Here is a 27,850-nt window from a genome sequence, read left to right on the forward strand (position 1 = left end):
GTTGTTTCTAATCCATAGCAAGATGTTGCCAGCCTGTCAGTTTGCTCAGATTTTGGACAAATTGTATAAAACTATTAATTACATTTCGATACATTTGAATACAAATGTGAATGTGTCGCATTGTGCAAATAACTAAGCGGATCGGCCACCGTCTACACTGCATCATCTTCATCCAGCTTCAACAGCTGGAGGGCCACAAGCTCCAAGGGGGCCCTCGTGAACGCGCCTCCTCTCTCTCTCCCTTTCCAGCGCACTTGCGCTGCTCCTCCGTGCGCGCTCCCGCGCGGGTACAGGCTTTAGGGGAGCGGAGAGAGCAGACGAACGGCAGCCGGGGAAGGAGGAAGATGGAGTTGAGGGTCGGGGAGAGACTCCTGTGCGTGGCCGCGCTGTCCAGCCTCCTCTGCGTGGATTCCGTGTTCGGGAAATATGTCAGAGGCGTGGTGAACACCAAAGAGGTGAGTCTGCTTCTACTACCAGCACCCCCCTCCCCTCAACAACCCTCCCGGCGGACTGACGGACCGACCTGTCTGACTGCGCATCCAGGTGTCTCGGAGCTCCGCCGTCAACTTGTCTCTCAGATGCGCATCGCTGTTTCTGTGACACCCACTAACCGTTTTCCGCCGCGCGTGTGCGTCTCAAGCGTGGCGCATGTTTCACCCATATATAATTGTGACAAGCCGTGGGTCCATCGCTGTCCCGGCATCAACCCAGGGTGCTGATCCGTCTCCTTTAACGCGGGAGGTTGACATGATTTGATCGAATTCTCGGGCTCTCCCTGTTAATTGATTTAATGAGCTGTCACAGGTGCGCGTCATCTGTCCGCGGGCGCGCAGCTGCAGGTTTGTTTGTTTTTTTGGGGGGGGGGGCTGGACGCTCGGAGACCAGCTCTGGGTTTGGGATCTAATTTAACGCGGATCGCCACCAAGATCCTGGGAGATCTGACAGTTCAGACGGATCCTTCCGTTTCTCATTTGTGGATCAAGTTGAACACAAACCTCCAGTGGCTGCCGACCATTTTGGCGTGGGTGAAGTCATAAAGGTCACTGTTGATCCTTTCCCCCCTCATCAGTTTATAAGTTTTTTTTTATCAGATGTCAAATGAAGATTAATCCATGTTTTTGCGTCTAGAGTAAAAATGTGTATTAAAAATGCCATTTAGTGATACTTTTACATATATGACAGTTTTTTGAAAGAATTATCTAATAATAATCTTCATTATAGAAAAAACACAAGACAGAGCTGTTTTGCCTTGAAAAAAAAGTCTTATTATTCCATTTAGGAGAAATTCATCCTTTATCTTTCAGTATTTATTGATTTCAAACATTGTAGTAAAAACAAAAAATAATTCACACAGATTTATCAAACTCATTACAGAAATTATGAAATGCATATATGAAAAAAAAAACAAGAAAAAAATAAAGAAACAGTTAAGTCACATTTGCATAATTAAAAATAGTGATCATTAACTAAAGTCATGTAAGGCTTGATTTATTGTTTCAGTAGGAGTGGGAAGAAGCGATCTTATATAATCCCACCCTACTGAGTTCATTCATTTTATAGTTTAACGCAGTTTTCATAATCTGGTTCTGATGGAAAAATCCGTCTGCATGTTGTTTTTTTTGAGATCTCTTTTGTCAGTCTTGTCAGTTTTTCAGTTAATATAAAACACAACATAAACGCTGAAAATATAACAATATTTTAATATATATGAGAAGTTCCTCATGTCATCTCAGAAAACGTAGTGTTTTTCTTGCAGCCATGTTTTTTTGTCCTGGACTTCTATATCTCTATGGGCTGGCTGTGGTGCAGAGGTAGAGCGGTTGGCCACCGATCAGAAGATCGCAGGCAGGATTCCTGCCATGTGGTTGGTGTCCTTGGGCAAGACACTCACCCCCTTACATTGCGCAATCACTGTGTGAATGTGTGGGTGCATGGGAATGTGACAGTGAAGCGCTTTGGCACTTGAGGGAAGGTAGAAAAGTGCTATAGAAGTATACAACATTCTATGGTAGAATAAGCATCCCACTGACATATGCTTGTGATTTTCTGCTTTTGTATAAGCAAGTGTCTGAAATTTGGGTTTAATGCAGTCACGCGTGATAATAATGGGCTTTAAGAATTTCTGAGTTCTTTTCAGTCCAAATTCATGTTTTTATGGTTGTGCAAAAGTGTTAGTGTCCATTATGGAGCATCAGAGAGGAGCGCAACACTGTGGCTTTTACAGACCGGCTGCTTCAAAAGGAGGCGATTAGCCAAATCCAGCTTTAATTTTCTAAGCTCATAACACATGTGCCAAAGCACACTTTGTAAAAATGCAAATACCAACAAAAACAAAAATGTCTTTAAAAAAATGTTTCTTAAACCAAAGTGTAAGAAAGGGGGTATGGTTAAAGCAGGAATGCCGCGTTGCTGAACTCGCATCCTCTGACCTCCTGACTTCAGTTAATAGAAATTGGAGTTGGACTGTAAGGTTGCGGTCAGCATTTTAAAATCTTGAGATAATGCAGAGGCTCTGGATTGATAAATTAAACGAGGCATTCATCCATCCCTCACAACTGTTTGGATGTCCTTGAATGCTGCACTGAATCTGCACCTGCTCCACTGGAGCTGCTCAATGGCCATGCAGCAAATGGTAGCATTGGGCAATTTCCAAGAGTCTCTCTCAGTGCACAAGAGACGGAGGCTGCAAATCCTGGCTAGAAGTGCAGCCATTACCTTATCCAAAAATCTGGAATAAATAGCAGGTTGTTCCAGCTGGTATAGCATACAGATAAAGTTGAACTCCACTCAAACTGCACTGAAACTGAGGCAAAACAAATTGTCATAATTAAAAAAGATCATAATAGATCAAGGTTTTCCAGTAACTGTAAAAGTTTGTTTGTTAAATAAATGAATATATTTTGTTGGTAATTGTTCAAAAGACTGACCTTGATAGTCCCTCAAGGGTTTGTATGCTTACAACTAATACAAATGTATCTGTGAAATACATTATTATTACATCTTTCTGAAATTTAAGTGGTTAGGTTAACCTGTAAATTAAAATCCTGATTCAATCTGTTGATGAACATTTGTCTTTGGATCACTATTGATCTAAGGAAATAATGGCTTTATTTTGGTTTGTGTTGCAGATGTAACAAAAAACTGATGGATCTGCTCTGTTTATTAGAGAAGGTGGTTAGTTAGATTTTTCTGAAAGAAAATTGAATTTCAAACTTTTTTTGTTTGAGTAAAGTTTTATCATGATCTTATGTGCAGGCAGTGGCAGAGGGTTATTAACCATCTTTAATTTGCCAAAATAAAAGTCGATACTTTTGTACAAAATCTATAAGAGCGTTTAGTGTGTGTTGTTCTCCCCCTGCAGTGGTTTTATCATTTTTGGTTTTCCACTAAAGAGACATGAACTGCAAGAAGATAACTCTTGCAGTTAACACATGTTCATCTAAAGCTGAACCCCTTCAAAGTTAGCAGGAGCAAAGGTGAAGAAATTGCCGGTCAATGTTGTTTTATAGTAGACAAAGCAGAAAATCAAATAAGTCATATTTGAAAAGACCCGATTCTACTGTGACTGAAGAACCGTGTTTGTTTTAGCAGCTTTGTTTCATCATCAAGCTGCTCTCATGCCATGCAATATTTTGTCTTCAAAAAGAATCACAAACGATGACGGGAAATAGTTTAACCGCAGGTCGAGAACTTGAATGCACCTCAGATTGTTCCACATTTTGAGCTGCTTCTGGTCCCAAAAAACCCCTTTAATGTATAAAAATGTATTTGCAAAGAGGTGGCACAAAGCAGTGCGTAACGGTATTCAATGTCACGGGGGCAACCAGGGTAATGCATTGGATCGAAAACTTTGCAAAATGAAAAACCCCAAACATTCTCTGAATTCTCTCATTGCAGCGGTGTGCATTCATATAGTTTCACACCTCATTAGATCTAGTTTGGGTTCTCTGCTGCAAGGTCAGCTGCTTGTTCTGCATCTCCTCCTTTCCTAGATGCAGACACACTGGTAAGTTGACTTCAGCTCCTTGACCTTTGACCGTCTCGGTGTCTGCAGATGTGGCCGTGCAGAGACCAACTGTTGGGAAGTGTGGGCCATCTGTGGGAGTTCTGCAAGATACAAGCATATTTATCTGAAGCCACTGGTGCGGAAGACCAGTCAATGGCTTTCTTAGGGCCAGACTATGAAAGTAATTAGCTTAAGTGGCTCATGCCGTTTGTACAAGCAGATAAAATGTCCCCTTTGAGGGGACAGTGGTGTGCAGGATTTAAGGGCAGAGGAAGGACGCTGTTTGGAAATCAGCTGGGACAATTTAGAAAGTGAGCAAATCTTCTCCGTCCTCTGATGTCCAGCAGCAGGAGACTCCTGATCAAGACATTAATTTACAAATTAATACAAATACTTTCCTTGTATGTGGGGAAAAAAAACTCCTAAGTTCTTTACAATTTAGGAGTTGCAAAATATGTAGTTTCTTCAAAATATGTAGAAATTCAACTTATTTTAATTTAAATATTCATATTAAAGAATCATACCAATAGATGTGGCATGTTATCATGTTTTTTCGACTGCATTGTAAGTGGTAATGAAATGGCTCAAAATGCTCATTTAAATAAATGTAAAATGTTAGAAGACATTGAAGTGTATGATAACGTCTAATCTGAATTTGTTATGTCATGGTGGTTCCAAAATGGCCACCAAAATTAAAGCACTTCTCAACAAACATGTCAGTAGTGAGAAAACACACTGCTGTGCACTAGAACTCTCTAAAATTCAGCTCACAGTGGGCACATCCTGTCAGCTACGAAATGAACTCAACAGAAGCCGAATGAGGCCGTGGAAAGCCAGGAGCCGAAAAGGAAACTGAGGTTATGAGAATGTGCTTTGGAAATATACTACTGTAAAAGTAAAACGCATTGGCAGTGTCTTTGTCAATTGTGATTTGATCAGTTATTGGTGAACTACAAAGGTAATGACTTAGACAGCAGCTGTTAAATCAGACAGATCTAGTATGCATGTCTTTTAAGGATTAAGTTGGTTTGAAGAGTAGATTTGCTATTGTGCCAACGTATTTTTATGATTGACTTTTTGCTAAATTGACTCGAGTCTCGCAAAATTGAACATGGTTGATTTTCCTGCCTCCTGTACTTTAGGGATACTTTTTGTGCAGTTAAAAGTTTAGTCTGAGGAATGAAGATTGTAAAGTCCCTTTTTTTTTTGGAATCACACCATGAAGTGACTGGAATGCTTTCTCCAGTTTAAACTTTGTGGATGGTCATGTTTTCATTAAAAGCTGGCATTTACGAAAATATGTAAATAAGCGGACAAACGACCTTGGCAGTTGCTGGAACTCTCCCACAAAAGCTGTTTGAGTTCCAAGAAGTAAACGGGTCATCTGTCAAAGGAGGTTGCCTCCATAGAAGAACAAATAAGCAGTCTGCAATTATTATTCTTCGTTCTTACTTGGCATGTTACATGCAAAACATGCGTTCTTGAACGTGTGTTTAGCCCACAGTGTTCACACTGGACAGGTAGTGTTCAGACTTCTTCTTTTTCTTTTGCTACTGTTTACTAGCGTACCTACAGCTGGAAGAGGCTTGGTGCTAAATCTGGAAGCAAATCTCACAAATCTTGCTTTAGGCGCTTCCTTTCGCAGCTCTATTCTCATTTTTTTCAAACAGTTGGCACTTCCGTGAACCAAAAGGGACGCCATCCATATGCCACTGCCAAATCAGAGTCTCTGATTGGTCCAAATTCGACCTGGTTTAACTTTCCTTCAATGGCCGCGTGTTTTGTACATAAAACATAAAAGTGGTCATAGAAACTTGCATAGCAACTCTTGAACGCGAGAGTTTTGAATATAGAAGCTTGGAACGCGCATTAATGCACTTTTACATAGACTTTTAATTGAAAGAGGTCGCTTGAACGTGTGTTGTCGAAAGTAGTGCAAAAATAGCTTTAGGGGCATGAATATATCCACAAATTTTACAGGTATTTGCAACCAGTCTTTATTTGTTCTCCTTTGTAAGTTTGGCTATTTTAGATGGAAGTGAACGTGAGATGACTTGTTTTCCTGATGGTTTCTTAATTTATGGACCTGCTTTCACCTACTTCTGTTGTAAAACAGTAATTTGATGAATTGGACCTTCGTTTCACCAGGCAGAACTTTGAAGGTCACAGAAATGTCTTTGGATTTGACTTTGAAGAACATTTTGAGAACTTGTTACAGATAGCACAACTCAATCAGATTTTCTTTATCTCTTTTTAATGAGGACATTCTGATTAGACACAGGTGTCATGGAGGTGTATGTGTGTGTTCAGCAGGCAGGTTGGTGCGCGCATGAAGGGAAGTGTTTGTGTGTGTGTCTCCATAAGCTCGCTTTAATGTGTTTTGTGTATGTATGTGTGTTTGCGGGTCTGCAAAATCTGTGTGTGCACAATAGCGTCGCCTCCAAACAGGCAGAAAAGGACAGAGTTTGAGTGTGCCCGTGTGAGCGGGTGTTTATGCACTGCAGCAGTGTGTAACCCTGACTAATGAATCATTGAAAAGCCCAGCGGTCCAGGGGTGACTTGACTAGCTGATTGGTAATTAATTGTTAATGAGGCTTAGCAAGGAAACATGGATCTTGGGAGACAGAGAAAATGACAGAAAAACCTCATAGATAAAAAAGCAGAAAATGTGAGGAATGAAAGCAGAAGAGAGCGTGTGTGAGGTGCTGAATTGACCAGATACTGCATCAAGGCATAGCTCTTGATTAATGGGGTGTACAAACACACACGCGCGTGTGCAACCACTCACACTCTGGGAGGTGGCTGAGTGACTCTGCATTACAATGCAGTAGCCTTGAGGAAACAGGAGAACTAAAAGCAGATTAAGGTAGACACTTCATCCACTGTTGCTGCTCTCCTGTGGTTCAGAGACTCGCAGGGCGACACTAAGCTAACTAGTGGCTATTTCTGTTGGTGGGAGACAGCAGTGAAATTGCTTAACCCCTGCTTCAAATTATGCTTACAGCTATCAGATGCTGAACAAGCCCGTTGTGGCTTCATCAAGTTTAGCCTTCAAAATTAACAAATCTTTCTGATATATTGCCTAAATTGGCTCTTCCTGCAAGTGTCTAACCAGTAAAGCCTTAGTCATAGCTGCCCTTATGGGTAGATATGGGCAAAAATGGGCAAACCTGTACACAGGTGACCAGCATAAAATATCAAGGTCATAGATTGTTTTGTGAGCCCGCAGAATGAAAATGTTCATGCTCATTTTTTTTTTTCCTATGGTCATGCTGTGGCCGAAAGATCATAGAGAACACCTAAACAACACATAAGGGTGAAGTAAGCAAAGTAAGGTGTGTTGTGTGGATTTCTTTTTTTTTAACCCTTCCAAATCCTGCGCACTGCCCAAGGGATGAATGCACACTCCTTGCGCCCCCCGTTGTTTGCGCTGTGCTTGCCCTCTCTGTATAGCACGGTCAGTAAGGGTCCAGTTCACAAGCCGCATTAATGACTAGAGTGCGGCGTAAGGACACCGTACCACAGAATCACCTGTACATCATAAGTGCATGTAATTTATATCATTCTTTCAAATACTTCACAAAACAGTAACCACACACAACAATAGCATATTCCAGTTTCATTATGTCCCTTAAGGTAGCCCCACGAGCCTCAAGGTAACTGCTAGACACACCGGTGCTTCCCTCAGGATGCGTCCGCTCCTGTCTCTGGGTTGAAAAACCCAAAACCCTGCAGCAGACGTATCGGTCAAGAACCAACACGCGTGTTCAAGAATGTGTTTAGCATATAGTGTTTAAACTGGACTGTTGCTACCTGATACCAGCGCATGTCCAACACCTACAGTTGGAAGAGGCTAGGTATGAAATCTCAAAGCGAATCTGGTGACTCTTGCTCCAGGCGTTTTCTTTCACAGCACTATTCTGATTTATGAAAGACTTGGTGTTATAGGAGTCCAGCAGGGCACAAACCGCAACTTTTAATTTCTGCTCCATGATTAATTTTCAAACGGTCGGCTCATCTGTAAATGAAAAGTCACTACCAAATCCGAGTTCCTGATTGGTCAAAATTCAGCCTGGTTTAACTTTCAATGCACATTCAATGGATGTGCAATTTGTGCGAAAACAATCTTAAAAATGTGCGTAATGCCGTGTGAACGCAAGCCTTTTGAATGTGGAAGCCTGACACATGTACGCATGCTTACATAAACCATTGATTGGGAGTTGTTGCTTGAACGTGTGTTGCCGAGGGCTGTGTGAATGTAGCATTAGATGTAGCATATTTTTGCCACTCATAATGAACAGAAATTACAAATTTCTTTTTGTGGTTTTGAATCATGCTAAATGAGATTTTTATCACAAACATTAGAGCAGCTAAATTAGCAGTGATTCTCTTCTTTTGCCAGTTATTTCACTCCAATAAAGAATAGTTACTCGTTGGCTCTGAACCTTGAACCACGATAAGTCATTCATTGCGCAACTTTGTAAGCAAACATGTCCTACAGTTCTCTAGATGGAGATTCATTCGGGTGGTTCTCTGCAGCAGATGGTTTATAATTTTGGATACCAGCTGCACAACTGAATAAAAGCTATCCATACTCTTATGATAGACTTCATTTTTACCCCAAGTCATTACCATTTTGTTGTGTTAATGTCTTTTTTTCTTTATTATTATTTGCAATGTTTGCACAGTAGAACCATTTCACCAAAGTTTGATGAAGCCATCTAGATTGTTGTCAGTAAGATCAAAAGCCAGGGTCTTTCATGATGTGCGTTTCCATTAGAGCCTTCGGCAATGGGGAAATCTGCTATGGCAACATTCAGGCAAAAAATTCTGTTGCTAGAAGGCAAAATATGGTGCCTTCAATAATAAACTTTTGAAACGTTTTGCATTAATCACCAAAGACAAAGGAAAAGTCTGCAAATATTTCATACATTTGTGTGAAAAATGAAAAGCCTTCATAGGTTCTCTGTTCTACATCTGTCCTCTGTACTGCATTAAGCAAATGAACGAAAAGAAACGAGCAAAAAAGCAGGAATGACCACTTGATTACTCTATAGTGTTTCCCATCTGGTTATGTGTTGGCGAGAACAATGAGACCAAATGACACATGAAATGTATTATCAGGGATCCTCGGTTTCAGTAGACAGAAAAGACTCAATACCATTAAAAAGAGTTGGTTTTTTTTCATCCTGTAAAACGTTTTTAAATTTCCAAAAATGTTTTATCACATCTTGGATTGCATTTTAAATCATGCAGAATTTTAGTTTAAAAATATGAGAACCATAAAGCGGCTATTTGATTAGGATTAAACAAATGAAAAATCTCCTGTCTTTTTTATTCTTTTTTGTTGTTTGTTTTTACCTCCAGCCGGACTAATGGCCTTCTCTGTTTCTGCAATGCATCATACGAGTCACAAAGTTTGGTCCAAAAGAAAGCGTCTGTTTGACTGTGTCGCAGAAATACTTACCTGCTTTGTACACAAGCTGACCTCAACCCCGTCTAACACCTTCTGGGACAAGGAGGAATGCCAATTGCAAGCTCTGCCTTATCACCTGACATCAGCGCCTGACCGCCTGACCCCGCTAAAGCTAAGAAAAGCAGAGAGGAAGCCAGGCTCCCAGATGTTGTTGGAATCCTCAGAGAAGCGCCAAGGATAAACTGGCAGCTTTTCAACCCTGTGGCTTAAAAATCAAACAATCCACAGACTGAATTCATGTCGTCGTACTGTTTCATGAAGTATCTAATTTATTGAAATATTTCCCAGCTATGCGTTCACCAAAGCATTTTACTGTATGTACACCCGAGTCATTAAAGGACTCCAGCTTTTTTTTTTTTTATGTATTCATGCTTTGAAACTCCAGTTAGATCATCAAATTGATGCATAAACTGCACAACTGTCTGTGTTTGCCCCTTTGGTGTTCGCAGTCTGAACTTCAAGCATAGGAGTCAAATTATCAGCATCATTGTTTGGATCTGTGTGCTGCTGCTGAAATCCAAAGCACAAGTGCATGAAAGCAGAACAACATAAAAGTGGTTTCATGCGTGAATAAAGGCTTTTACTGTGACGTTTCTATGGCAGCTGCAAACAAAGGTATGTTGTAGTTTCTATGGCACTAATGGGTTAGAGAGCTGGGGGGGGGGGGGGGGGGGGGGGGGGAGGGGGTGCTGGGTGTTATAGTGTGTATAACGAAATGCAGACTTGTTTCTGATCATGTTTTTTTGAGTGTGAAGGGTGTTTGTGAGGCCTTTCACAGTCCTCAGGGCGCTAAATTATACCCTCCTCAGCTCCTCCATCTCCACCTTGACCACCCTGGTTTGCTCATGTGTGGGTCAGTGCTTCCCCGCGGTTCCCTGGTTCCATGGTTCTATGGTTACAACCCGGGACTGAGCACAGAGGTGGGCCTTTGGCCCAGACTTTTAGTGTATATTATAACCCCAGACTCCAGCAGCTGACGCTGGGTAGCGGTGGCTGAATTATAGCTGCGGTTTTGTTTGCTGTGATATATGAAGGCAGCTTTGTTGGCTACGCTGCTCTGCTCCTGTTGCACTTTTATTTCTCAGGGCAGAAATTACTGTGCTTGTTTATGTAGTTAGAACGCTGAGCAGAGGTAATTACACTATAATGGTGCATGGGGAGCTGTGTTTGCTGGTCAGGGATCAAAAGTTCATAGCAACCAACTTTAATGTCTATTTTATTGAAGAGGAAGTCTGGCTCTCTGAGGAGAAAGAAATCCGCAGTGTTTTTTTTGTGCTGTTGTAAAATTGAGCTTTTTTTGTTAACTTTAGACATCATGGCTCCGCCTCAGCTGGTAAACCGGTTTTATCTTCCCAAATGTGCAAGTCTTTTCAACCTTGTTATTGAGATCTACCATCCTGCTTGTTTCCCAGTCATCTCTGTGCTGCTACTGCTGATGTTCTGGATCAGAAGATTCCTTGTTTTGATTAAGTAAATACACCAGGCCCACGTATAAATATGCATTAAAGCATATGCGATCCAGGCATACCAAGGCTGTTTCTTAAGGTCGGATACAAAGGGCACCAGATGACAAATTTGGGCTTTTTACTCTGTGGTCGGGTGTTTGTGGACAAAGCAATTGTGTCATCTCGGGCTAACAAAACTCAATAGCACGTTTCCTTTTCTGTTACTGGATTAGATTTTAAGAAGAGAAGTATGTTACAGCTCTAGTCAGATTAAAATAGTGTTTTTGCTGTTTTTAACATGTTCGTGTAGCATTTTGCTGAGGATGGAGCACATTCTTTTAAGAAAATGAAGCTCAAGATAGCATTTCTGAGTATTTCTTTATGAAGTCATTGTGAATTAGTAGCAGACGAAAAAATGGTGTTTAGAAAAGAGCATATTTATGGAGTTGAAAATATGCTGGCCAGGCCACAAGCTCTGCTCCGAAGTAGGGAGGGGATGGGGGTGGGGCTGCTCTGGTCACAACTCTGAGGCGAATTTCTAATGAACTACTGCAGCTCTGCAGAACCTATGTCCTGGAAAACGACAGGTTTTTTTTAATTTTTGTTTTGGCTGAAAACGGCATAATCCTAATTAAAGACCACTTTTAAAACAGATCAAATAATGATTGGAGTGAGATTTTAAAGAATATGTGGGTGCTAGCTTTGTAACCATACGTTGACATTTTTATATATAAATCCATCGTTAAAAAATCACACCAATCCTGAAAAACTTTACATCTGGATTTGATTGTAGACAAAATTGACTATGCAATGCCTCATAGTTGGAACAGCAGCTTTTTTGGAGGGAAAGGGCAAAATTGCCCTAACTAAAGTGACTTGAAAGAAATAGTTGAAGGATCATCCTCGAATTATTCACATTAAAGTAGTCATGATTTTTTTGTCTGCACATCTGCCTTTTTCTAGTGTTTCTTTTTTTTGGACTTTACCAACTTTTTCCATCTATTGACTTTGTTCTTTTTCCTCTTCTTAATATCAGAGTGTATAGATCACTTGGCATTTTTGCTTTACTGGTAGTGAACTTCATTAGCCAAATGGTTCACAGGAGATCCTTGTTTTCAGGAGAATCATAGTTCATTTGTGTCCAGGTGAGCTTTCCATCTGCACTAACAAGCTGCTTAATGTGCACAGAAACAAATGCTGATCGTACTAATGCACACCGATAGTGCTGAAATCTGCTGTGCTGCTTCCTCGTTATCATAATGGTGCTACAGTCATAGGTGGTATTCCTCTTGACATTTTTGGAGCTTCGTCCCTTCAGCATTTTTCAGATCTGAGAAAAAGGTAAATTCTTTTACAAAGGACCCCACCTCTATACTGAAATGCTGAAGTCCAGAGCCAGATACTGAAGTCATATGAACCTAATTACATTACTACTGTATCAAATTTGATTAATCAGATGTATGAAAAGCCTTATTGATCTTTTTTAAGCTTGGTTGAAGATGCACCAGCGTAGAAAACTCCACAGGTTAGACTTGCATAATGCTTCCTGGAAGCTACAAATTCCGCTTATCCATTTTCTTGTCTATTAAACTATATTTCTCTGCTGCTCCTACTTTACTCCCTGAAGATGAAAAGGCTCAAAGAATCAGTAAAAACTGCTGAAGACAAGGCTGCAGCTCAATATGACTGTTTAGAGTGCAGAGGCTCGCACGTAATCAGAGGTATCAGCCAAGTAAGTTTTCTCATAAGGCCTCAGTGGGTACTGACAACACAACCCGGCAACAGTCTGTTCCTCCTGCTCCCAACTACCAAATGATATTCATGCATCCACAGACATGCCATCAGACTTCACAAGCAATACAATCGAAATCCTCAAACTACACCAATAGTTTTACTAAATGTAAAAAAACTACAATTCTATTCAGAAGTTGGCAAAAAAGGGTAATTTCTTTACTTTTTATTTTTCTAATTGGCCATTTTCAATCATTGTTTTCTCTTATGGCACTACATAGGATATGCAAGAATACAACAAACCAGGAAAGCTTAAAATGACTTCGCTTTAATCTTCCAAATGCCTCTAAATCATTCAAAAGTCATATATAGTCCATTATTGCCCTAAGTATTGCACTGTTTTTTTTATTGTTGTAACTCTGTAACAATGATGGCCTTTTGCAGTGACCAACACATTTTATTGGTATTTTAAGTGCAGAGTGAGCCACTGCAGCACGCAGTATGACCAAACGTGTCATCTGGATCCTGCATACCGGTATTCAAGATCCACGTGGGGGGGACAACTAACTGGATGAAATGGAAGAAACCAATAAAGGGCCTTAAGTTAACCAGAGGAGACCTACCACCCTGCTGTTCTTATACTCATTAGCTTCACCATCAGATCAACTGGGATAACTGGAAAACAGTCAGGGTGGTAGCTGTAAGTCCCACTCTGGTCACCTTTGGATCTATTTTAAAAGCGGTCCCAGTGGTCTTTCAACTATAATTATGCCGTTTTTAGCCAAAATCAAAAATCCTGTGTCATTTTCTAGGACATTATTTCTACAGACCAGCAAGCTGGTCATTCAAATCCACCTCTGAGTTGTGGGCAGGAAGGTTGGCACAGAGCATCCCTGGCCCCTTCTTGTGAGTTTGTGGCCCGGCCAGGGTGTTTTCAATGTCACAAATGCAATCTTTTTCAACTGCATTTTTTTTGTCTGCTCCTGATTCACAACAATTTGAATTGAAAAATTCTTAGAAATTAAAGTTTGAGTTTGATCTTCTTAATTATGTGTCTTCCATCATCAGAAAAATGCTACAAGAACATATTAAAAAGACTATTTTCATCAGAGTGGATCTTTTATGGTCACCAGTTTCTTGACCACAAGCAATGGGAATTAAGTCAAAATATGTGCAACAAGGCTATCATTTTTGTTAGAGGTGCCTTTGAATTAAAAAATCTATGTGGTATAAGAAGAGCAGGCGTAACTGTATATTTAGATAAAACTGGGAACTATTCTGGTTCAAAGCCTGAATTTACTCTTATTTCTGTGATTTCCTCAGCTGGCATTAGGTGTGTAGCACAAATCGTTGGAGAAACTTTGTTCTAACTGCTGCACACTTGCATACAAATCAAACAACAGTAGGTCTGCATCTTTATTGTACAGCAAGCTTGATCTGCAGACAGTTTAAAGAGAATATCTGCCAAATTAGCCAGCAGATGCCACATCTTGATGTAGCTTTTTAAAGCGGTACATGCTCCCATGGTTGCTAACAAAGTTTGATAAATTCAGCTTGCTTGACAGCCACTACATCTTCAACAAACACCAACTCAACCTGCAATCGCCTGCTGGAATGTCAAATGTGCTAATAATAGAAGAAAGATAGATATAGATGTTGGGATTACCTTGGTGACTTGAAAACATGGGTAAGTCAAGGGGTGGACACAGTGGGCTGCATACCTGCTTGTTTTCCCAACATACCATCCCTCTGTCATGTCCCAATTGGCTGGTCGTACCTGATCCAGTTCACCAGCCCTGAGCAAGGCATGGAAATCTGGGAATCAGGCAGACACACCGGCCCTGGAGGTCTGGAGTTGCCCATCCCTGTTAATGTCAAACTGTATTTTACTGTCCTGTGCAGAACCTGAAAATTGAAAAAATGATTCAAAGGAAACTTTTAATACATGTTTTTTAAAAAAATTTAAGAAAGCATTTGATTTCATGTTTCTTGTATTAAAATGTGTTTCATTCCTTTTTTTTGTAATAACACCAGATTACTGAATCAGCACTTACTGAAGTGCTTTCATTTTTTTAAGGTGCAAAAAAACAGTAGAAAACCTAAAATATATACATTTCAGATTTGTACATAATGCAAATCTCAATCTATATCAGTTAATCTTTCAAGCAACTATGGCTATAATGGTTTTCAGTTCCTAAATATAAACTTGGTGCTATCTACAGTTTCTTTAATTAAATATTTGCTTGTTACACCAAATTTTATGAATTTTAAAGGCTTTTATTTTTAAATAACATACATCGACAACTTGTAATAATAAATAGGGACAGTTAAATCAAAGAGTATCTTGGTATTTTACATCACTTAATCAGGTTTCATGTACCTCTTGCGCTGGATAGTTGTCTCTATGTGAAAATTCCTTTCTACAGAGAAAAAGAAAGGTGTGATGCATATCTTATCACATTTTTCCTTTTTTTCCACTGGCATGTGTCTGCACCTTCTTCAGAGAGCCCGCAGTCCTCAAAGTGGGTAGGAGGCAAAGGAAAAAGGGTGTTATTACCAGTTTGTGTCAGTAGAGAAACAGAATACCTCCTGCTTTTATAGCTTTTCAGACCACATTTCAAAGAAATTATTTCCTCGAAGTTAGTTTATTTGTTTTTTTTTTTCCCCCTGAAAAAGAAACTGTACAACTTCAGTCTGCCTCCCGGTGCTTGAATGGCTCTGATACTTTATCAGAACAGTAACAGGAAAGAAGCTGCAAAGTGGCACATCATTATACAGCACGGTACCAAGTTCAGGTTGTTTCTGCAAAAAGTCGGCCAATAATAATTGAATTTGTTACTGAGCTGCTGGCTTGGATCTGTGCACAAATGCACAACTCTTCGCTGTGGTTGATCTTTTCAGTTCTATTAGTCGCATAATAAACCAGAAAATGTTCAGAAAATGAAACAAGTGGGGTCAGTCTAACATTAATACTGGTAAAAGCTTTTGGCATCTAATTAAAACGTCTTCACTATTTTATGGCCATTCTGTGTTTCCTAATTTCCAACAACTTCTGCAGATTTCTCATTTATAATCAGGAGAACATCATGGAGCCTCCTGCTGTATTTTTCTGGTATTGGACAAGCTTATAAATATCTTTTGCTCAGCTTGTTAAATCTGAAATCCTCAAACACTAATTGCTTAAAAAGAGCTCAGTTTCACAAGCTGGAGAAGATTTGAACTTTATGCTGGCTTTAGTAGCAGTATCCATCCATCCATCCATCCATCCATCCATCCATCCATCCATCCATCCATCCATCCATCCATCCATCCATCCATCCATCCATCCATCCATCCATCCATCCATCCATCCATCCATCCATCCATCCATCCATCCATCCATCCATCCATCCATCCATCCATCCATCCATCCATCCATCCATCCATCCATCCATCCATGGTTCGTGGGGGCAGCAGTCTAAACAAAGATGCCCAGGCTCTTCTGGGGGGACCCCAAGGCGTTCCCAGGCCAACCAAGAGACGTGGGCTGAATCTGAGTTGTTTCCCCACCCCTACATGTATCCCTCCAAGCGGAGAGATGTCGAGTAAATGGTGTCTTCAGATTCAGACGTTACTACCACTTGATGGTGTCATCAATAGCCGTCAATCATTCACGTTAAAGTGTAGCTGCCAGCGCTTGGAATATACATAACATAATTTTTATAACTTTAAAAAGTCATGCAAAAACCAAAACTCCATTCTTGCAGTACATTTTAATATAAACGTCTGTACTTCAGAGCACACCCATGTGAGGAAATGTGTTTCTCCCCTGCCCCACAAGCGTGACACGGAGCATTTTACCGGCAGAGGGATAGCCAGAGGTAAGTAACTACCGCCCCACCCCCCCATTAAAAGACACTTTTGGACACCACTACAGCATCAAATGCCCCTACTGTTGGAGCAATAGGGAGGAGCCATATGGGTAGGAAAGCAATTCGGATTCATCCGTAGTCTCTCCAGCATGTCCTGGATCTTCCCCAGGGCCTCCACTCAGTAGGACATGCCTGGAACACTTCCCCAGTCAGGCGAGCAGGAGACGTCCGGATCAGATGCCCGATCCACCTCAACTATCTCTTAACCCTTGTGCTATCCTATGGGGTCAAGATGACCATTGGCGTGTTCTCCCTACCATGACAAAGGTGTATAAAGGTGGAGAGGATTTCATGTAATCCATGGACACCAGTGAAAATCACAAATCATTGAAGAAAAACGCTCAGCCCGCACTGTCTTGTGGGGTCTAGATGACCTCACTCCCAATTACAAAGTGCCTAGGATAGCACAAGGGTTATAGATGTGGAGGAGCTGCAGCTCTACTCCGGATTCTCTACAGGTGACCGAGCTTCTCACCCTATCTCTAACGGAGTGCCCAGACACCCTACGGAGGAAGTTCATTTTAGCCACTTGTATGCAGGACCTTGTTCTTTCAGTCATGACTGAGAAGCTCAACTGATGCCCTCATCACACCAGTTTAAACACGCTCTCCCTCTGCTGCTCTTTATACCTTTTGTCATAAGACACTGGCAATTGTAACACAAAGCCAGCTCTGCTTTTTCCACTAATGTATAACTTTGCCACCTCTGTAACAAAAAGCTGCCTGTACTCTGCAGCAAGGAGCTGGCTCCACGTTTTTCACCAAAATCCGAGTCCACCTTTGTAACAAAAATCTAGCATAAATAGGTGGCTCCGTCTGTCACTAAGCTGGTTCTGTCTTCGACACAGAAGGCTGCTTTCTTTTGAGCTACATTGTCAAAGTAACTAGATGGTTCTAGATTTTATCACTGGGATTTGTTGGAGCTCAGTTTACCACAGTATGAATAGAATTATGAAATCATTGACATTTGCTAAAAAATTTCCATGCAACTAACCAAACATGGAACATGTCCCATGCATAGAGAATACTACTTTATTAAAACTTTATTTGACTAAATATTTTTACCATGAATGAGAAGACATCTATAAAATATCACTCTCATTGAATTTGCTAATAACACATCTACTTTTTGTCTTAAACCAGCAGGATTAGCGGTTTCTGCTCCTGGTACAGAGCCTTTGATATGTTCTTATTTTCTTCAGTCATGCAGACAGAAAAGTGTGCACAAACCACACAAACTGTAAGTGGTGTGGTCTTTGTGCCACATTCAGCACTGTGGTCTGTTTTTATCTCTCTGCTGGAGCTCCAAGGGGACTGTTTGGTCATGCTGCGTGCTGCAGTGGCTCACTCTGCATAAAGTCAGTGGAGCTCACCACCAGCACCAATATGTAGTCTCCTTCTACCAAGCTAAAGGCTGAATATTTCTAAGGACAGACAGGATTTCTCCTCTAGTTTTCCCTCTTCTTTTAATGTGCTGAGCATCACCTTGCTGCCGTCTCTGTTTATTCTTGGTGGAAATTTCACCTCTTGGCGATTCGTCTCTCCTCTGTAATTTTTTCTTGTTTTTCTCTTCCACCTACTTCATTTATTACTGCTGCTCTACTTCTTAATGTAATGCTTCTAAAACTGTTCACTGCTGTTAGAACTCAATTTCAGACTTCCTCTCTTTCAACTCTTTATTGCCCTCTCTGTGTCTTTTTCTGCTCTAATTTATTGGCTTCTCTGCAGCTTCTCTTCACTTTTTTTACCTCTCAGATACACATATGCTTCTCTTTGAACCTCCATTTTTTCTACTCATGCTGGCAGAAAAATGCATGCCCGTCTGTTTGTTTGCTGTTGGTTTATGTGGGACACTGAAACCTTTAATCCTGTTTGGAACATTTCATTATCTATGCGTTTTATACTAAGGGGTGGTAGTAGGGTTTAACACAGGGACTGGGGACTGCAAATTAGCTTTGATAACTATAATTTTTTTCAAATGCATTGATCCCCTGATGTTTTTAAACTCTCGTCCAACTTGTCGTTTTGATGAAAATGGAAAAAAAATAAGTTGTATTCAAATAGATAACCCTCTTTAATTATCCAGCTCGTGTCTACTTTTCCTCCCCCTTCTGTCTATAAGAACCCAGTGTTTACGTTATTCTCTGACTTCCATGTCAAAAATGCAGCAAACATGAAATGTTTTGAAGACAGTTTTTTTCCTAAGATAATAAATATGTAAGCTTATTTGAACAAGCTGAACATCATATCTGAAATTATTATAAATTATTGTATACTTCTTATCACTTAATCTACTAGCTTTTTATTGAATACAACCTTCTTTGCATATTTTTTAAATATTGGTGTAGATTTTAGTTGTAGATGGGTCTGATTATGACAGGACAGTCCTCTATTTTATTAGTTCATTTGCCAAAGATTGCACTTGGTAACAAATCACTTGTGTGAATATTCCCAATTTAGCCATACTGCTCTTCATCTACAGTCCTAAAGCTAAATCAGTAAACAGCACCAATATAAAACTGAGGAATCCTGAATTTCTGCCTTTTTTTTCTCACAGTGTCTGTAACTGTTCCACATCATGCAGCCTTTTTATTCAGATGAATCATTTTGACCTTTTCTGGCTCCCCTGCACCTCACAGGCCCCTCTGGAGACTGCTGTGGGTCTTGGAGTGTTACCTTTTGTTAGATAAATTCCTCCTCTGGTTGAAGGCCAAACTGTAGTATTATGTGATTGTTTAAGATTGTATTCGTTTTGTTTAGAATTAAAAACCAGAAAATTATATTTAAAAAATGCCATACTGTTTAAAATAATGTGTTTTCTCTGCAGATGCCTTGTAGCTTTTTTTAAATTTTCAACCATTTGGTGACACCGAGCAGCAGACTGCAAGGTAATACTTAATATGGGGCAAAATACAGGATGGGGCGCAACTAAAATCTGGAATAAGGTCACAGCTTTTAATAGTTCCCATCTTCAGTTGCAGAGCTGTTCACTTCTCAAAGCACGTTAGAAGAGATCTGGATCAGCTCAACCCTAAACTTCAATTTCTCTGTTTTATGACCAAATATTTACGTAGAACTCTACATGCACTAATGTAGGTAATATGTCGAAGTGCATCTAAAAAAAGAAAAAAAAATGTGCATCTGATCAACATTTGCGTCATATTGGATAGTTTCTCAGGGTTGTTGTTTTGTATGGATTCGTTAGGATTATTTTGAATATAAATGCATGATTTTAATGCACAGTGCCTAACACTTTTCTCCTTATGTGCTTTTTGCAGGATTGGGTATTCCTCACACGCTTTTGTTTTCTTACTGACTTTGGAAGGCTGGATTTTCGATTTCGCTATTCAAAGGTAGAGTGACAAATGTTTGTGTGTGTGCATGTGTGTGTGCTCATTTAAAAATCTGGAAGGTTGGATGTTTTAGAATGTAAATGAAACAATACAAAAGGGAAAGTTCTTCTAAAACTAGTTTTTTTTTTTTCATAAAAACATTTTTTTCAAAAGAAAATTTTCAAAAGACTAGCTGTTGGAAGGCAGCAGATATGCTAAAAGTTGAATGTGCCTGGTGACACGACGCCAAACATATTCTTAATTTTGCTGTCATACAATTGCAAAGAAACTTGCAACTTATTTCAGTTAAAACATTAATCAAAGCGGTAGTTTTAAATTTATTAAGAATTTCTCAATGAATATTTTAATGAATTTCTCAATAAATTGAGTAATTAAAGAAGGCTCTCTCAAAAGTCTGAACCATCTTGTATAAAAAGATTTTTTTGTACTTCTTAACTAACTGAAGGAAAATGTAATTTGACAAGTTGAAATATTCATCAACAAAATTTACTTCAAGGAAAATTAAAACTACATAGTTGAAGAAGCCTGCATGCCACACCTGTTATATCCACCTGTTAGTTGATATTCTGCATGCATTTGCTCTACAACAAAAACATCTAGAAGAATAGTTTGAATTAAAGAAATTTCACTTCATATAAAAACAAACTCTGTGGTTTATTCTGTGTGGTATTTTGTTCATCTATTTCATTACACAAGGGTGTTGCTGATAGAGTGGTCAGGTTTTCTGTGGTTTGCAGCCTCTTTCTCTGTTTTCTCTTCTCCCTCTTGTTCTTCCAGTGTTTTTTCTGAACTGATGCCACTGCTTGTTCCTTGTTCTGCCATTGGCTGTTCCTGCTGTGCTCACCTTGTTCCTCTTTCCACATCAACAACTCGCTTTTTAAACTTTTTATATCCTGTTGAGCTCACGCCTAGAGACTGAATAAATGAATTAAACGGCAGTCCTGGCACTTTAAGGGTAATTTTTAGAAGGGGGGGGGGGGTGTCTGAGTCTGGTTCTGAAAATGGTTTTTGGACCATAACTCTGAAGTCATCTGGCAGTCACTTTAGCGATCCATACCATAACCGATGCAGTCTCTTCTCCTGTCGTTGTCTCTCGCCTCTGCAGTCTCGCTGCTGTCAGAACATATTGCTCTACTTTGATGACAGTTCTCAGTGGCCAGCTGTGTACAAGAGGCCCGAAAAGGTGAGAAACTAACACACTGCATTCTGTTCCTGAGGAAAAATCCATTTTTTACAGGTCGCTACTGTAAGCGTGGTTTCACAATTTAACGTACAGAGAAAGGATCACTCTTCTCACTCTGCCTGGACGCTCAGTTCTTCAACAGTTGACATTTTTAAAAAGCGAGCATTTTGCTCACAGGCAGTCATTTATTATTGACGAAGCATGCGATGGAGGAAAAAAAAGGGATGATGAATGCAGATTCTTAACACAAATTGAGACACCAGAGAAATCTGCTCCCTGAAAAAGACGGGGCTGGGGTGATGGCTGCAAGCAGAAAAAGAGATGAAGGTTTTTGAAAAAACAGTTTATCTTCTGGCTACAGCAATTTTAAAGCCCAGATGTATAAAAAAATTTGCAACTGGAGAATTTATGGTATCAAGTTCCAGTGAGGCTGAAGTGCACACTTTGAGCTTGATTTCACAATCCTGTCTTTGAACCAGGTTTGAGATGCTACATTAATGCAACCAAACAAAAACACCATTTAGGCTAAACGCTGCTACTTGATTCTTGTAGTCTTTTATCAGAAAATGTGTTTTAGTGCAAAGTGAAAAACAAAGAAAGTGACCTCTTTATCCTTTGAAGTCCCACTCCAATCATCTTTTGATCTATTGTAAAGCGTTCTCAGTGGTCTTTTAATTATATTTGTCATTTTTAGTCAAAACGAAAAAAAAAAAAAACTGTTCTGTTTTCCAGGACATAGTTTCTGCAGAGCGGCAGAAGTTCATTTGAAATTGGCCTCTGAGTTGTGGGCAGGACTGAGGGCGCGGCTTAAGTCCACCCCATTTCCAATCATTCCTGTGCTTATAGTGTAGATGAATGTGATTGGAAGAGTATGGGTCGGCGTGGAGGAGCAAGTGAATATGAAGGAGTGTTGTGAGGGGTTGCTCCGTGGCAACAATCCTGCCTACAACAAATTTCCAACTCCTGCCGTTTTGCAAATACTTTGTCATAGAAAACGACACAGCAACACATACTTTAAAAAACATTGAACGCTTTAAAAAAAAAAAAAAATCAAAAGATGAGCGAAGAGGGGCTTTAAGAGGAATTTGTAGATATCTGTCCTTGAGCTGTCCAAGCAGAGGTTAGTCATCATCTAGCCTTAAGGAAAATATTTAAATCAGTATTAGAGTTGCAAGTTAAGAAATTGGCATTAAAAAGCTTTTGGGCCTGTAAATAATGTATTTATGAAACTTTTTTGAATAATTGTACATTTATTTCTCAAAGTTCAATTTTTACTTAAATGTATTTCGTAAAAGGGAAACTAAAATGACAAAAAAGTGAAGTATTTCTACTAATAGTGATCATTTATAGAACAGCTGCACTTATCAGTTTAGCCTATTATTAAGTTAAAATACATGTCCTAAAGGACCTAAATGTAAAACAAATGAACAAGCTCAACTATTAAAAACTTGGTGAACGCGTGATGTGATTGTGATGTATTGTTCTTTTATTTAGGCGTAATAGGTTTACACATCAACCCAAACACCCAGTTTGTGTGTACAGTCAGTTTTGTCTGCAGTGTAAACGTCCTTTGCCTTACATCTTCTGGTACATGGATGTGATGGGGTGTTTAAGACATTTCCTTTGCCCTCACAGGCTCCCCTCACTCCTCAGCTTTCTGTCAAACCTCTGTTAGATCCCCTGAATCAAACACTCAGCCCTTTTTCCTCCACTCATCATTTTTGCTCCTCTTTAAAGAAATCCTGCATGAATAAATCCACTACAGAAGAAACACAAAGTGTGTTTAGAATCCAAAGCTACCCCAAAGGCCAAGAAGAAAATGTTTTTTTTTTTTTTTTTGCTTGAAAGACAACATGTGTCTACATTTTTCTAAGTGCTTTGTTCAATGTTTCAAACATGTTTTTTTCTTTTCTTCTTAGAACTGTTACCAGAAGGAAGCAGTGCTGAGGCCTGAAAACAACCAGGTCATCAATCTCACCACACATTACACCTGGTCAGGATGCGTGGTAAGACGACACAAATACGTCAGCATGTATATTTAAACTCCTGTGCTGAGCTGCAGTTTCCCTGAGAAAAGCTGAAATATAGGCTGCCATATAAACCCCAGTGCTTTCAGCTCCCCTCTTGAGGGGAGAAAAACAGATGTCCTGCTGGTTTTTTTATAACTGAATTACATTTTTACACGTTTGATGATTCAGCCCGCCTGTCAGCAAGGTATCAAAAGACGTCTCCTCGCTGTAACATCTTTTTTTTAACAAGTAACACAACTCCTTTGTTGCATTAAGGGGTGTGATCGTCGGCATGTTGCTGTTGTTTTGGTGTTTAGTAGATTACGCTGCCACTTTACAGTCTATACCGAGGTGTGAAATATGCTCGTATCTTCTCATCTCGGCCTCCCACTCTGCTGTGACGGTCTCTGAGGTACAATATGCTGCCTGTTTGGGGGAAATAAAAAGATGTCCTTTGTTCAACACATTTCTTCTGGCTGTCAGGTGGAAGGCGATGGCAACGAGGAGGTGCTGAGCTGTGTGGGTGGTCGCAGTTTCCGCTCAGTCAGGGAGAGATGGTGGTACATCGCTCTCAGCAAGTGTGGGGTAAGCGCTGACCTCTGACCCAGCTCGCCACTCCCGCCTCTGTCTCCAGTTTACTGCTAGGCAGCAGAAGCTGTGACGCACAAACAGGCAAATCACCCACTGTCTGACTCTTTTCTGCATTCTTGTTTTGATTCGGAGAAACAAAAACCTTTATCTCTCTACTTTCTTTTAAGTAGGACATGTTAAGGAAACGTCATCTTTTGAAGTTCAAAAGTTTTTACATATTTCAGGAACAAGCTGAAATGAAACTGATCACCCAGAGGAGCGCTGAACAGTCTTGGTGTTTCAGGGAAACTTTTTGTGCTGCTTTTAAACAGAAAGTTAAATCAGCCTGGGTATAATTTTAGCTCAAGCACATAGATCCCTGTTCTCCATTTTCCCCACCAGGCTATTTTTTGTTAAATATAGTTCTGCTGGTTGGCAAAAAGAGACGGAAAAAGGCAAATCCAGATAGACAAAATGTTAAAAAGCTGCTTAAAGTCCCACTCCAATCATCGTTTGATCTTTTTCAAAGCTTTTCCCATTTTTATTTTTTATTAGAATTATGCTGTTTTTAGGCAAAATTAAAAAAGTTGTCATTTTCTAGAACATAGATTTTGCTGAGCGGCAGTAGGTCATTAGAAATTCACCTGTTGTTGGCTAGACTGCTGGCAGGGTGTTGGTCTGCTCCCACTTCCCATCATCCCTTTGTTGACACTCTCTCTGCTAATATGACCCCTCACAACCCCAACCTATCATCCCATCATTACGGGTGCAACACAAATGGTGAGCAATATTGGAGCCATCCAGCCATACACACAAGAGCCAGATTCCAGCTAAGACGTATGTGGATCTAATCGTCAAGTAGATGCATGAGAATGGAGCAGAGCAGGGACCTTGAGCCCTGCTGATTGGAGCTTACAAGTCACAGCTACAAGCTTTTTCCAACAGCATTTTTATCTTCTTTTATCTGAAACATGATTTGTAAAAAATGAAATACTCTGAAATGCTATTTTCTTTATCTTAATTTTCTTTATATGTCCTCAATCATGAGGAAAATGCCACAAGAACATGTTAAAATACCATAAAACATGATTTTTATCAGAGTAGGTCATTACATATTGCCTGTGACCTCCTCACATATATATCATCCTCTGTTGACAACAAGTCCTTTGTCCTCAAATCTGGTTCTGTATTTCCTGTGTTTGTGTGAGCGGTTTTATCTCCAGTGGACCACATTGCTTTTTCTGATCTTTGAACTGAGTTGGACATCTGGCTTCATCCCATCTGAAGGCTTCAACTGATGTTGAGTTTTGATAAGAAAAAAAACTTTTTTTTTTTGTTTTTTTTTTTTGCACTGCAAAAAACAGGCCCGCAAGATAGAAATAAGTCAAAAATCTTAAAATGGGAAAAAAAAATTATTTAGCAAACAAAATGGGGTAGGAAAAATTATCTTTTCCAAGAATTCTTATTTGGAGAAACAAGTTTTAACCACTTAGACATATTTTCTTTAACTAAAGTTATTTTCTCTTGATAAGATTTTTTTCTTGCAAAATAAAAGAAATATTTTTGAAAGAAGTGTTTTATTAAATTTTTTTAAGATTCTGTTTTTGCTTCTGTGTGATGCTTTTGGATTTGTCTGTGGAAGGATTAGATAAGTTGGAATAGTGATGCTGCATGCTCCTTTCCTAAGGGCATCGGTCAAGGACAAGCCCTCAGAGTTTGGGTATTCGGTGCTTTCATGGTGTTATGAAAGTGAATGACAGGATAAATGCATTAAATTAGCAGCAGGACTCCTTATCAGTGACATATTGCTAGTCAAGCGTCATCCTCTGGACTCTGCATGGAACTGTGAATGTGAGTGCCCATGCCCTTGAATTTTGTTTTGTTTTGGGGAGGGTTGTTTTGGAGCGTGCCGGCTGAGGCGGGATATGATTAGAATGGATGCTTCCTGTGGAGTGTGGCCGGGGATCTTGCCAGCATCCAGTGAAAGACACGCCGTCTAATGCTTTTGGACTGGAGTATAAAAGCTCGTCTCGTCTCTTATGGACACATGCACGCCTCGTCCCACAACCGATTTCCACCCCTCGCCTCTCACCGCTTGCCTTCCTGCTTCCGTTTCGCTTTCAAACCTCTTCATCTTTTCTCCCGCTGTCGTCGGCAATCTTTAGAAATGTCCTGCGCTCTTTCAACTCTGTCACCAAGCTGTGACGTGCTCCACGCTTTTTCATATCTGTTTACCTCTGTGCCTCCTACTGCTCTCTGTCAGCTTGTTCTTAATTGTGTTTTTCTTCTTTGCTTCCCATCTTATTCATCTCATTTTGTTACATCTTTTCTCATTTAATGCATCCCTCAGGGGGTGCCAGAGAACCGGGTGCCGCAGTGCATTTTTCTCTTTGTTCCTTTTCTCCAGCTTTACTTTAATGTGCCGTCTCACTTTCTACCTTTGCAGAAGTGGGTCTATATCAGCTTACAAGTCTTTGGAGCTGCACAATGTCTGCTTTCAGTTCTCCTGAATGCATTAAATAGGAAAATGTCAGCTTTAATTACCATTTCCACTCAATTGAACTTGGTTGGGAAATGTCAAATTGCTGTAATTGTTATTTCATCTGTTCTACATAATATTCCAGTTATTGCTATTTATAGAGCCGAAGATCTGTGAATGATAATAACTTAGGGTTAATTAATTACCTGAATCGCTGCATTATTTTACAAATCTGAAGTATTTTTTCCCTTCTTTTTGCAAAGGAAAAAAACAAATGTGCTGAATTTCTCCACCTCATTTACAGAATAAAAACTTAATTACTTAATTCTTTGTTTTAATGTAATGATACCTGGAGTGTGTCTGTTTGTTAGAATATTTAATTAAATCTCTTTCTGTCAAGATAAACACACAGCGGAGCAGCTTTGCATGCCTCTCCCTGGATGACCCCAGTCGGAGCATTTTGTTAACCTTTATTCATCAGATTAAAAATAAATATTATTTTCAACTGTCTGGCAAAAGGCTAGCCCTTTTAAGAGAGTGAAATAAAAGGGGCTCCAGTAGACTCACAGACAGAAAAAATCAGGATAAAACAGCAATAACACAGACAATCACTACAATAAATACAATGAATAAAAAATTAAAATAATCAGAATCATTAAACTAAGTTAGAGGAGCATTTTTTCTTAAAGTGATCATTAAGATTCCTTTTTAAAAACTGTCTAAAATAAGTGTTCAGTCTAGGTTTTTTTTGTAAATGATTCCAGTCTCTGTGTGCTTCAGACTGAAAGGATAAAGAACCCACTGAGGAGTTTGTTTTAGGGACTGTTCACAGAATCAGTTTTGCGGAGCGGCTAGGGAATGAAGTGTGCAAAAGCTGGCTTAAATAAGGATATAATGAATATATGTTTAATATAAATAAAATAGAAGAAAGGAAGGAAATGGAAACTTTGCTTTAAAGAACATCTGCCTTAATATTCTGGTCAAAATGTATGTGTATTGATGTGAAAATCCCCTCAACAAGGACAAGAGGTGAAATGAGAGCAGACCCACATAAAAAAAAAAGGCAAAATGTTGCGGTTGTCAACCCAGCCAAATCAATCAACCTCATGAAGGAAATCACATAGAAAAACAGCAGATGCTTTTTGGATACTGAGCAGAGGCAAGAACATTATAGACGGCGTCTCACTCAGAAACATCCAACACTGTCACGCAGGACAGAATTCTTCGCCTGTGCCAGATGGCCGGCATGTTTGGACTTGAAACGCTGCACTTCTGGAGAGTAATAAATAAGAGGTAATTGCAAGACTATTTGACAGCTTATGAGTTTTCTGCAGAGGCATTCACCCATAAATAAACAGCTTTGGTGATTTGTTGGATGTGTTGTACAGGGTAAGCACAAAGAGCAATCAAACCACTGGGACATAAACCAAGAATACACTTTATTTACTAAAACGTCTAAAAATATAGTTAAAATAATCATAACATTTTAAAATATTTTGCTAAAATACTCTAAGGTTTACAATAGATGAATAGAATAATAAACTACATTGTGCATTAATCATTAAAAAGTGTTCCTCACAGAACTCCACAACCATGATGACCATGGCTGTCATTTTCACTGCTCTGACATTATTTGGATTATATTGAAAATATCTAAGAGTTTATGGGATAAAAGGTTAAAAACTCAT

The 27,850-nt window shown here is 39.7% G+C and overlaps 1 protein-coding gene across 1 annotated transcript in view; it reads left to right on the forward strand.

The window, feature by feature from the left end:
* The first annotated feature begins 95 nt into the window (after nt 1–95).
* The window catches only part of tmem145 (transmembrane protein 145), a 54,504-nt gene continuing 26,749 nt past the window's right edge, over nt 96–27,850 (forward strand). The window contains exons 1-5 of the mRNA XM_023964041.1: nt 96–455; nt 19,847–19,921; nt 21,027–21,104; nt 23,024–23,110; nt 23,597–23,698. Of these exons, the coding sequence (XP_023819809.1) occupies nt 111–455; nt 19,847–19,921; nt 21,027–21,104; nt 23,024–23,110; nt 23,597–23,698 (687 nt within the window). The 5' untranslated portion in view covers nt 96–110. The remainder of the gene's footprint in view (nt 456–19,846; nt 19,922–21,026; nt 21,105–23,023; nt 23,111–23,596; nt 23,699–27,850) is intronic.

Source organism: Oryzias latipes, chromosome 16, assembly GCF_002234675.1.
Source record: "Oryzias latipes chromosome 16, ASM223467v1".
Classification (NCBI taxonomy): domain Eukaryota; kingdom Metazoa; phylum Chordata; class Actinopteri; order Beloniformes; family Adrianichthyidae; genus Oryzias; species Oryzias latipes.